Below are 13,001 nucleotides of genomic sequence, written 5' to 3' on the forward strand. Positions count from 1 at the left end.
TTAGCATTAACACACTTTTTTGGATGATCGACCATATCGATCCATTTCTACGTACTTTGTTTAACTAATCATTAGCAAATAACGAAATGAGCAGACTAGAGTATGAAACTAGAGTATGAAACGTGATTCAACACAATGCCACTCTCTTCCATCTCTCCAAACAGTATTTTTACTTCCGTAAGATTCTTACACTTGCACAAGCCATTAATAAGAGAACTGTAAGTAACAACATCATGTAAGATACCATGAGCGAGCATTTTTCCAAACAAAGAACTAGCTTCATCGATTCCATGCATTTTGCAAACTCGGTCAATCAATGTAGTATGGGTTATAACATTAGGCTCCAGACCTAAAATTTCTATCTCGTCCATAAGTTTGTTGACTTCATCAAAATTTCCAGTCTTACAGAAACCATTTATCAATGTATATCAGGAGAGAGATTTTTCTCCTCCTCTATCATTTTGTCGAACAGGTCATGGGAGCTTTGTTTTTTTCGGTAAATAGAGAGCCCTTTGTTGTTACGTTGCTTATAAAGAAAGTCAAGATCATTCACAATCATTCATTCAACATAGTAAATCGCCGGAAACAACACAATGTTCTTTGTAGCATCAAAAGTACTCTTTCCTCGTTGTTTTGTTACTGATTTTTCAAGTCCGGCAGCAACCCAACCTTTGTGTTCGATTGAACTTCTAAAAACCCTCTTAATTTCTCTTAAATCTAAAGCAAATTAACCTAACCTCCATAGTACCACAAGAACTCCAAATCACTTTGAATATTCTCTAAAAATCATCTCAATAAATGACAACAGTATAATCCTCGTCTGTTCTCCTTGTTCTCTCCGAAAAAGGAAATCAAAAAAAAAAGAAAGAAAAAAGAGAGAAGACGAAGGAAGGAAGAACAAGAACCGAAAAATTAATTTTGATAAATATGGGTTTGTGCGAAAAAATTTCCCAAAAAATAGGTGCACGCGTGAAATTTTCTGCCTGTGGGTTTTAGTGTGGAGAAAAACTAGAAAATGGATGTGATTGTAGTTTTCACTTTAATTAATTGACAAGACTGTAATGGGTGGGCTAGGGATGTGTTAGGTTACGTATATTTCCCCTGTTTTCCAAAAATCCAACTGAGCAAGTGAAGCTGGACGGTGTCTGAGATGTTGAACAAGGATTGGGAAGTATAGGCGGAAGGTATTGATGGCTGTAAGTGGTGTAAGACGAATACCTAAACAACACCAAATAAAACTTTAACCAAAATTAAATAGATTCACCTGACTAAGTCATCTGATGCTTTGTTGGAGATTAGCGATCCTTGAGCACTATGAAACTTTCTGCTACCTATCAATACGGAACGACAAAACACCAACACCTTGATGCCGTGTGATTGGTTTCTTCAATATTTGCTTCCCGAAACACCAGACCTGGACCAGTAACGATTAATCTTGGAGTTGTAACTTGTAATAGCTTTGTTGGTGTTGTACCCAACCGTGATGATAAAGCTCTTGTTCAGCTGTCGTACTTGGTTGCAGTCTTGCAGACAAACAATACTTCAATATTTCCACGAATCTTTTTTTTTTTTTTGGATACGATGAAAGATGATGATGACGGTGGCGGCGGAAGCTGGGATAGGAATGAACTTGTCTGATACCAAGATCAATACCGCCCATAATAACCAAACCCTAACATCTACCTATGCAATTAAAATCTATCAATCTTGTCTGCCTTGACTTGCGAATCCAATTTTGCTAGTGATTCTCTTCCAACGCTCTTGTAGTCGAAATCACATGAATGCTTCTTAGGGTAACGATGAAGCGAGCAGAAAACTGATCTGCACTTGCACTTGATCCCTGTCAATCCCACTTTCTTGTTACAACTAAAACACATGTTCTTCGCTACTGCACCACTTTCTCCTCCAGATGTTGCCGATGATGATGATCCAGAACTCAACGAAGCCGCAACAGTCTCCTTTGCAGCAACATTAGAATCACCGGTAGAGTCCACTGATTCGGTTGGCGACATTGTCAACAATTTCTTAGGGTTTGCAGACTCCTCAAAAGCGGCTTTGGCTAAAGCAGGTTATTCTTCTTCCTTGAGATGATCTCTGTAACACTTGCTACACATATTCAAATTCGCTGCTGTTCCAAAAAACCCACATCCGTTTTGACAAAGCAGAAGTGCCTCTGGTTGTTCGCATCCATTGAAACTGTCTTGTGATCCCATCGCTCTAGGTTTTTTTTTCTCTCTCTAATCTTTGGAAAAGTTGGAAGAAATATAACAGTGGACTTTGAAGGCAAAGTCCCATTTAAGGAGAGTGGAATGATAAGACTATGTTATACGGAACATGTCAACGGTGTTGACCCGATGCGTCACTCAGACATATTTGACATATATGATCCTTTATACGGGTCAAGTCTCTCTATATAAGTAGTGAAAACTACAGTCACATCCATTTTCTAGTTTTTCTCCACACTAAAACCCACAGGCAGAAAACTTCACGCGCGCACCCATTTTTTGGGAAATTTTTTCGCACAAACCCATATTTATCAAAATTAGTTTTTCGGTTCTTGTTCTTCCTTCCTTCGTCTTCTCTCTTTTTTCTTTCTTTTTTTTTGATTTCCTTTTTCGGAGAGAACAAGGAGAACAGACGAGGATTATACTGTTGTCATTTATTGAGATGATTTTTTGAGAAAATTCAAAGTGATTTGGAGTTCTTGTGGTACTATGGAGGTTAGGTTAATTTGCTTTAGATTTAAGAGAAATTAAGAGGGTTTTTAGAAGTTCAATCGAACACAAAGGTTGGGTTGCTGCCGGACTTGAAAAATCAGTAACAAAACAACGAGGAAAGAGTACTTTTGATGCTACAAAGAACATTGTGTTGTTTCCGGCGATTTACTATGTTGAATGAATGATTGTGAATGATCTTGACTTTCTTTATAAGCAACGTAACAACAAAGGGCTCTCTATTTACCGAAAAAAACAAAGCTCCCATGACCTGTTCGACAAAATGATAGAGGAGGAGAAAAATCTCTCTCCTGATATACATTGATAAATGGTTTCTGTAAGACTGGGAATTTTGATGAAGTCAACAAACTTATGGACGAGATAGAAATTTTAGGTCTGGAGCCTAATGTTATAACCCATACTACATTGATTGACCGAGTTTGCAAAATGCATGGAATCGATGAAGCCAGTTCTCTGTTTGGAAAAATGCTCGCTCATGGTATCTTACATGATGTTGTTACTTACAGTTCTCTTATTAATGGCTTGTGCAAGTGTAAGAATCTTACGGAAGTAAAAATACTGTTTGGAGAGATGGAAGAGAGTGGCATTGTGCTGAATCACGTTTCATACTCTAGTCTGCTCATTTCGTTATTTGCTAATGATTAGTTAAACAAAGTACGTAGAAATGGATCGATATGGTCGATCATCCAAAAAAGTGTGTTAATGCTAATGATTATACATCTCATGAGGGAGTTCATCGTTCAAGTTAAAGTAATTAACTGCATTCCAGTTATTTCATTTGCTTTGCATTACCGATGGGATCAATATCCATTTTGATTGTGTTGCAAAACCAATCTAAATACTTATTTTTGATATTGAGAACTGAAATGAAGCCAGGACATGTACAAAACTAGTTAAGAGAAGATGTGATTGCTGACAAGTTGGAGCTGGTGCTTGTATGGGTTCAATTGAGATGGGTTTGTGGTTGTTTGCAGCAACAAGAAGTTGCAGTCGAGATGGAGAAGAAAACAGAAGAGATGGTGATGCTGTATGAAAGTTCTGCAGTTTTTTTTTTTTTTTGCATAACTTGTTATGCAGTCCAGAAAACGGTTGCATAACACGTTATGCATCTACAAAATTTGTTGCATAACTTGTTATGCAGTCCAGAAAACCTGCATAACTTGTTATGCAGGTTTAATTGCAGATGATGGTGTAAATACATGAAAGAAGATGATGGTGTAAATACATGATTTTGACCAAGAGCCCCCGAATAACTGAAAGATAATGGTTTGCGTGGGAGTTAATGAAACATGAAAGAAGATGATGATGTGGTTATGACTGCATAACATGTCATTCAGTCGAGAAACTGTCTGCATAACATGTTATGCATTCGTGAAAATGGATGCATAACCTGTTATGCATCTACAAAATTTGTTGCATAACTTGTTATGCAGTCCAGAAAACCTGCATAAACTGTTATGCGTCCGAAAATATGGCTACATAATGCATTATGCATCGAGAAAATAGATGCATAACCTGATATGCATCCGTAAATATGGATGCATACTGCATTATGCATCAATTTTTTATATGTACGGCTAAAATCAACCAAAACAATGGTTACATAACTTGTTATAGATGCATAACTTTGTTATGCAGATACATAACTTGTTATGCAGTCGAAAAAATGGTTGCATAATTCGTTATGCGTCTGCAGAATATGTTATGCATCGTTTTTGATGACTGCATAATGGTTAAGTATCAAGTTTTCAAAAAAATTCCCTAAAATGAGGATCACCTCCGATTTTTTCGTTAAAAACAAAAATTTGATATTCTTGTTTGTACTCGTTGCGTAGCTCTTTTAAAAAGATTTCCAACGACATAAAATTTGTAAAATTCTAAGGCGCGGATTTTCAGATATGTTATGTCCAAGTTGCGCTGCCAATTATACCCCTGAAAAAGATAGTATGCATAACGAGTTATGCCTGAAAAGATAGTATGCATAACCAGTTATGTATTGATTCATATAATAATTTCATATGATTATTGGTGTCACGGTATACAAAATTAATTGTGGGCCTGAGAACGAGAATATTATTTTTTTTGGGTCTCCCCCTAATTTCCCCTTAATTAAAGGCCCAGTAATCCCAAGAGTAATTTTTAGCCCATTACTAGTTTGGCTACCATTTGACCCGTTTTAGCTCCTCGTCAAGCCCAACAGATTCATCCAATATCTTTGCCGGTATGTATGAACAATCCAGGAAAATGTTTTTATGCTAGCAATTTGATGGCAGAGATCCCGAAGGTTGGTTATTTCAAGCACAACTAACTTTTGACTTACGCAAAATTCTGTTGGAAGATTTTGTGAAAGTAGCTGGAGATCACTTTATTGGTGGTCCAGTCAAATGGTATAAGTGGATGAAAGATTATATTTCAGGATTTTGGAAGAATTTTTGTTTTGCTTTATTAAAGCGCTTCGGAAGTGATGACTCTAGCACTAGCTAATTTGCAACAAGATTTAGACGAAAGTCGTGCTTATTGGAAATTTGCATTCCAAGAGTTCAAGGAGCATCAAAGAGCTAAAGTCGTGAAGCCACAACCTGTTGCAACTACATCCAATTATTTCACTGTTGAGATGCCAAAACCCAGTGAGATTAATTTTTCTGATACCGTAAATGTTCCTCCAACAGTTGTTCACGAAGAAAAACAAATTGTAAGTACCTCAAAATTGGACCTTGAGGGCAAGGTCCTATTTAAGGAGGGTGGAATGATAAGATCACATGTGGAGCCGGTATCAATATATATAGTGGACTTTGAGGGCAAAGTCTCATTTAAGGAGGGTGGAATGATAAGACCACGTTGTACGGAACATGTCAACGGTGTTGACCCGACCCGATGCGTCACTCAGGCATATTTTGCATATATGATCCTTATACGGGTCAAGTCTCTCAAGATTGTGGAAGCCATCCTGGCTAGCAAGTGAAGGGCGCAGCGAGCACACAAATCCAATGGAGGCACAAGGCATTAGATAAGCATAGATTATTTATTATTAGAGATAATATATTTATTCAAGTATTTTATTATATTTTAAGTATTTAATTATTTTATTTAGAGTTTATATTTTTTTGAAATAGTATTTTAGGAGTAGTATTGTTTTCTTATTTTCCAAGTAATGTAGCCTATAAATAGGCATTTTCCATTCAATAATAAATACAAGAAAATTATTAAGCAAATTGCTACCCTTTGGTTTATTGATTTCTTTGAATCATGACCTTTTGAGCTTGAGCTGCTGGCCGTGAATAAGAAACAAATCGCTTCTTATCACAATCACACACACAACGAAGTCTGTTAACAATGGATTATCACAAGACGTCTTTAGATCTACAAACAGTCTAAAGATCCTCGTCGAAAGTTCGATCTAGTTTGAGTGAATCTTATATCAGAAGAGAAGATTCTCAAGCATAAACAAACTAGGTGCAATCAAAGTTCAACAACCGCTAGTCAATCAAATTAATAGAAAACTAATAATAAACTGCAATTATCTAGTTTCCCACCAACGGTACTCGTAGAGCTTCCCAATCCCAAAGAAGTCTTTAAAAAGAGCGGTCGTAAGAGATTTCGCCTAACTAGGGTACTTTCCTCTCCGAATAGACGGCTCCACCAGTAACAACACAAATAGGTAGTTTTGCTGGCTCTGAGGATTAGTTTGCTTGAAACGCAAAATTCAATATTTATAGACCAAGGAAGTTTGGACACCAAAGGAATTTCCAAAACTGAAAATATTCTCAAGATATGCAATATTTTTCCAAATTCGTTTTTCATAATTCCTGGAAATGCTCTGTCCAAATAATGTCTGAAATCTCAGTAGAAAATCTCCAATTAGTAAATGCACATTACCAATTTTTATTTTCTAAAGATATGCATTTTAATTGATGGAAATTAAAAGCATATAAAACTAAAAACCTTAATTAAAATATAAGAGTTATTGCACATGTTCAAAGTATGTCAACATCTTTACTTTGTAAATCCTTTTTGATATTTACAATCTTGGAACCGATTTTCCACACTTCCAAACAAGTTTAGAATTGGTTCATCTGATTTCCTAGAACTATATGATTGATCAAAAACATTCAATCACCATTCATGGGTTTAACGGTTCTACCAAAACAAGTTTCGGTTATACCTCCATGTGGGTACTAGGATCTATCACACTAGTTACCAAAAGTTGGTTGACTAGGTACTAGGATCGGTTACCATATATATATGGTATAAACTTGTATTCGGTTGCACAAGTTACATGATCGGTCATACCAATTACTAAAACTTGTTAACTTACTACAAGGATCGATTACACATCTTGTGATTAGTCCCAACCAAGTTCTAGGATCGGTCACCCAATGACTAGGAATGGTCACACCAATTACAAATATTGATTATACCATCTCAGGTGATTACTTGAGATCGGTTTCACTAATAAAAGTCATACCAATACAAAAGTCAGGCCTTGTGAATAGTGTTACCAATATACATAAACAAGTTATGAGCGGTTATACTAAACACACATATTGGTAATCTAAATATTTGCAATGAATAACAATACCAATAAGCCTAGCGATTTCCCTTTCGTATCATAAAAACAAGTTTATGAATTGTACTTCCTTTAAAAGAATGTAAAACATTGTTTCCTCGGACGAAATCTTCACCCATACCCATACACATAGTCACAATAGCATTCATATGATTATGTCGATGTCTTATATACGAAGTTCAAAAGATAGACGTTATACTTTGTATTGTAATTCCTTAATACTATGTCTAACTAGAGTATAATCATTCACAGCTTCGCAGTTATGTTTTCAATATGCACCACTTGAAAGATACATTAGGAATGAAACAGTTCAAGTCAAATGTTACTAACCTCAAGTGGAAGGATGATGTCGTCATTGTAGCTTTTTACTTCTTCACATTCTTCAAGTCTTCATGTAAACTTGGAAGTCTCATATCCTAGTAACATTCTAGCTAACCTATACGAAGTTGACTCTAGTAAATAATCAAGCGACTCTTTAAATGAGTTTTGCTTCACTAAAATTTGACAACGAAACTTGACATACCAACGTTTGGTGGGTTCAACCGAGCAATGTTCTAACAATCTCCCCCATTGTCAATTTTAGTGAAAAAACCCTTACATCATATGGATAAAAAAATTACAAGAATTCATTACATATACGCTTGATTCCGAGTTTCAACAACACAATAACCTGTATACGTTCAATCCATAAATGCCGCTGTTGACATTATAATAACAAAGCTAATACTCCCCCTAAAGGTAAGATAGGTAGATTTTCAATCCGCACGTCTTTGTTATTCCCTTTGTAGTCCATATAACTATAAGTATCAATATGATATGTTACTCCCCCTTAGTCTATGCTTTACTCTTTCGTTAGATATAAAGTCTAAGCATCATTGTCCTTTCCGTAGTGATACCAAATCACTTGTTTACTCCATATATTTCTCCCCCTTTTTGTCATAAAATGACAAAGGTACGACCAAATAAAAGACAAATCGAAATGATCTTGCATAGCTCAAAAGACTTGCAACCTATAAGAGTTAAGCACGAGGGTTCCACACACCATTTTAGATAACCAATATCAAAACCGAAACTACAAAGTAATTTTATTTTGGTATGTTACCAAGGAAACAATTTCCCAAAGAAATTTTCCCTAATAGTTTAGCAAATCAAAAATCGACTAAGCACCTTAGTTCTTTTACTAAACCGATTGCACAAATACAGTCGCTTATTCGATAAGACCAAAATAAAGATCAGAATTAACTCTATTTTTCTCATAAGGTTCTAATTATTCAAATAATAACTTATACCTTTCACTTTTAAACAAGACAAGTACTAGGTTAGTTAACTAGCATTTCTTGTTAAGGCATTCGATTAGACTTGAATAACCGAAATCTTCACTTTAATAAGTCTAACTAAGATCAAATAACTTAGTTTTTCTTATCCGGAATCGAATTGGACTAAACAATTCATCCCGAAAACCTTTTTGTTAAGCCACAAACAATTCATAAAAACCAAATAAATCAACTTGCATAATTATTGACCTCAACCGGAAGCAATTGAAATAAACATGGACATTAAAGTACCGCAATTGCACCGTAGTTTTGTAATCCTAAAAAATTGATACCAAACAATAAAAAGCAAGATAACAATAGTTTTTCTTAACCGGAAACAATTGAATCACACACACATCCATACACAAATAATGGAATAAACATCAATTGTACCGAAATTTTGTTAAGAAAAAACAATAAATATATGCAATAAAATCAGGTTTTTCTTAAACAGGAAAATGATTAACTAACAAATTCGTTACCTCAAGATCCGCATCCTCTTCTCCCCAAAAAGATATGTCATTAAGCGCAAGTTCACATTAGAACTCTCCCTCTTTGTGTTGTCATCCTCTCACAAAACAAAAGAACAACAACAAAGACCAACCTTTACCAGAGAAAGGTTGAAAACCGGTTTTAACTAATGCGATGCAAAAGTTGAAACCTCGAAACACATATGATTTTATGCTAAACCAAAAGATTCAACATATTGTGACTTTTTCACATATTAGTTTCAATCGGAACCGCTTATGATCCTTTGATAAAGCCTACCAACATGGGCTATAACTTAATCCTGCTAAACCAAAAAGTCACCCAAACCATAAGGGTTCACACCATATGAGATCGAATATTAAGGTTAAGAAAACCGAAATCAAACATCCAATAAACATACATAGCAATAATATAAAGCATTCAAGCACATGTTATGTAATCGAAAAACTATTACAAGGAAAATTATAAAATAATAATTTTATTCATAAATAAGATAGTTTTATTCATAATATACCTTATACAATTATTGAAAGAAATCAAAAACTAATGTCTATTCTCTTTTCATTTTTGAAAATCTAATTTTATCTTTTTAGAGTTTCCTTCAAATTTTAAGCCAGATTAGAAGATTTCACGGGATTCCAATCATCTTCTATGATTACTATTCTTGATTCAAGACTAATAACATTTTCATTGACTTTCTTTACTTCCTTTCGCAAATCCTTTTCCATGTTTCTCACTTCATATAAGATTAGATCTAATTTCAGTGAAAGATTCTTGAGAAGATTATCATTGAGAGAAGAAATTTCTTCATTAGGACTTGATGAAGCTCTGGATATTAATCCGAATCACCATTAGAAGATTTTGAAACGAAGTTTCTTGTTAGGAAACAGAATGGTCCAGATTTTTTTCGGTTTGGCGAGAGGTGCAGCTAGAGGTAGACATTCTATCAAAGCTCTATAAAATGAAGTAAGAGGTCTCTCCTCTTATAAGTTCAAGAACTTTTTCTCAAAATCTTTGATAATATTATTTCAATAAAAAATTTAACCGAAAAATTATTTTTAGAAATATTTTTATCCAAATATTTACATTCATATCCTTACTGTATACTTTTTGAGGATAACAAGTAAGTGTAGATACCGTCGAAATCGTTTAGGATCTCTAAATATCCAAAATGGGAATCACGTGAAAATAATTATTAACGGAGTCGCCACCCAACTTAAGGAGTTGGGACCCAAAAGAAAACACTGGTCCAGTTACAGAGATGAGTCCGGGAATCAAAATACAGACTAGGAAGGTGTGAGGCACCTAGCCCGTCCAATCCGAAGATTGGCCTCTACTTTGCTATTGGGATACTAGGGTTTAGATTACAAAAATATATATATATATATATATATTTATATATATATAATCTATTTCTTATAATTATCACCTGCAAAATAGTAAAATATTAGATACCTTCAATTGAATAAATAAATCAATAATAAAGAAAAAATTATTACTATTACCAAAATAAGTAATTATTATTATTAACTATCAATTATTATTTTAAAATATCTAACCTCATGAATCAGGAATCAAAGGTACTGGATGCTTTACAAGAAGGTACTAGTTCTGGCTCCTAAAATTCAACTATTTATTTGGAGACTACTGAAGAATGGACTAGCTGTGACAGGAAACCTAAGCAAACATATTCCAGGGATTAATGATGAATGCAGATTGTGCAATAAAGCAACTGAGACTATGGAGCAATTCTTCCTTCACTGTGAAGCCTCTCAAGCTGTTCTATTTGCTTCTCCTATGAGTCTCAGAACCAGTATGAACCCAAGTATTACAGTCAAGGATTATCTTGCAAGCTGGCTGAATGAAGGAGGAGAATATATGAAGTTTAAAATGGGGACTTGCCTTTACTGGGATCTATGGAAAGCCAGAAATAATATTATTTTTAACGGTGGCAAATTCAGTATACAGGGTACTCTCAAGGAAGCAATGTACTGGTACAATATGCAGCTAAGTACTGATGTGTATGAAGTCATCCCCACAGAAAAGGATATCTTACAGGATGAGAAAGACTTATGGGAACCTCCTCCTGACAATAAGGTCAAGATAAACTTTGATGGCGCAGCTGGGTCTAAGGGATATGCTTGCAGTGCAGTGGCGAGAGACAATACTGCTAATTTCAAGGGAGGGCCGAATAAGGTGCTTAACTTCATCTCTGCAGTGGAGGCTGAAACTCATGGCGCTCACTTAGCAGTTGATCTAGATATATGTAAAGGCCTGAATGACGTCATCATCGACGAAGACTCTCTTATCATCATGAATTCTCTCAGATATAGGCATTACCAGTATCCTTGGCGCATTCAAAATTATATCAGCAGAATCAAAGATAATCTTCACAATTTCAATTCTGTGATATTCAGATTTGTCAGAAACACAGCCAACAAAGTGGCTCATGAACTTGCGGCTCATGCTGCAACTAACCAATCCTCTCGAATTTGGTTGAACTTCTCTCCTTCTTGTATTACTCAGCTCATTGAGCTTGAGGCTTCTCTTCTTGCTTAGTTTGTTTTTTCCTTTTGCTTTTCAGGAAAAAAAAAAAATTACTAGTTCGGACTACTAACAACCAGGTACCAGCATGGTCTCTTGATAACTTGATCGCTCAAATGGTTAGCTAACACGTCAAATATATATATTCAAACAAGCCAACTAATCTATTGAGCACCATGACGTACATCAAGCATTAAACAAATATAATATTAGTATATATTATAAATGGATCAAAAACAGTTCTCAACTAAAGAACTAACACCAAGAGCTTGCACTATCAGACGAAAAATTATCAATATTGTTCGCGTGGGATTACGCCAATAAAATTAAAAGAAATTGTATTTAGCCAAACCTGTTTTCACTGCCGATATTGAAGATGTTACTTTGATTAAGGAATCCAACAATTGCCGCAAATCTGACCCAAACTTTTTCTAGATTTTTTTCCCTAAAGTTTTTCCTCTCTCAAGATTTCTATCGAGTTCCCTATGATTTCCACCGGAATTCTTTCTCGTCTCTTAAGCTCACGACTTAGCTAGCTATTTATAATTTCTCTCCATCAATTTCGACCCTCATATTAAATGACTAATATCGGACGATTCAAAACAAAAACCTAAATATCATTTCTCATTTTGAAATATATTATTCCCATATTTTAATCATTATCCAATACTATCACCACAATTAAAAAGATTTCATTCAAGCCTACGATTTTAGTTAAATGGAAAGGCTTGGGTGCAAAGCTAGAAATTGGTGTCGACATATTACTACGGGTGAATGGCTAACTCCATTTTTGGTATATGAGAAAAGGGCGGACCATGAGTAGTAAGTGGTGGTGGACTTTGGGTACTCCATTTTGGAGCTGGTGGGTGGCTTGGTCGGTGGACCAGGTGTAGTAGATTTCTTTATGAACTTAGTGGATTGTAGAAAACGGATTTACGGGCAAGCCCCACTAGTTAATTAATATGGTGATCATGTAGAACCTATTAAAAGCAATGCTAATTTTTGAGTCGGCCCACTTCGCATATGATTCACGGCATACTTTCGTGACCGTACAAAATTGGACTGTCTACAATTGCCCCTCTTTAACAGGGGTTTGCGTGTAACTGAATGCCAAAAACATACGCGTCTATTCTACATTTTGTATTGTGGATTCCCCACTTATAAATTATCCGGGATGACACTGTAAGTTCACCTGAATTTTTTCTAAGTATTTTAATTTTGCACCCAGTACACATCCTCATGATAGGGATCATGAAGAAACGGTACCTGTGTTATTCCAGCTATGGCGAAAACATGCTCTTTCATCACATCGATTGCATCGTCTGAGTTTAGGCTCTTCAATTTTTACGAGCT

General features: G+C 35.3%; 2 protein-coding genes across 2 annotated transcripts; one reads left to right on the plus strand and one right to left on the minus strand.

The window, feature by feature from the left end:
- Positions 1–1,691: 1,691 nt before the first annotated feature.
- Positions 1,692–2,213, minus strand: LOC113305558 (zinc finger A20 and AN1 domain-containing stress-associated protein 1-like). Its single transcript, XM_026554580.1, has 2 exons — positions 2,075–2,213; positions 1,692–1,993 (listed from the first exon to the last, which is right to left on the minus strand). The coding sequence occupies exons 1-2, from the start codon at positions 2,211–2,213 to the stop codon at positions 1,692–1,694; spliced, it is 441 nt and encodes a 146-aa protein (XP_026410365.1).
- Positions 2,214–10,691: 8,478 nt separating this feature from the next.
- LOC113305559 lies at positions 10,692–11,663 on the plus strand. The gene has a single exon (XM_026554581.1). The coding sequence runs from the start codon at positions 10,692–10,694 to the stop codon at positions 11,661–11,663; it is 972 nt and encodes a 323-aa protein (XP_026410366.1).
- The last annotated feature ends 1,338 nt before the right edge of the window (positions 11,664–13,001 follow it).

The sequence above is a fragment of the Papaver somniferum genome, chromosome 8, assembly GCF_003573695.1.
Source record: "Papaver somniferum cultivar HN1 chromosome 8, ASM357369v1, whole genome shotgun sequence".
NCBI classification, from domain to species: Eukaryota; Viridiplantae; Streptophyta; class Magnoliopsida; order Ranunculales; family Papaveraceae; genus Papaver; species Papaver somniferum.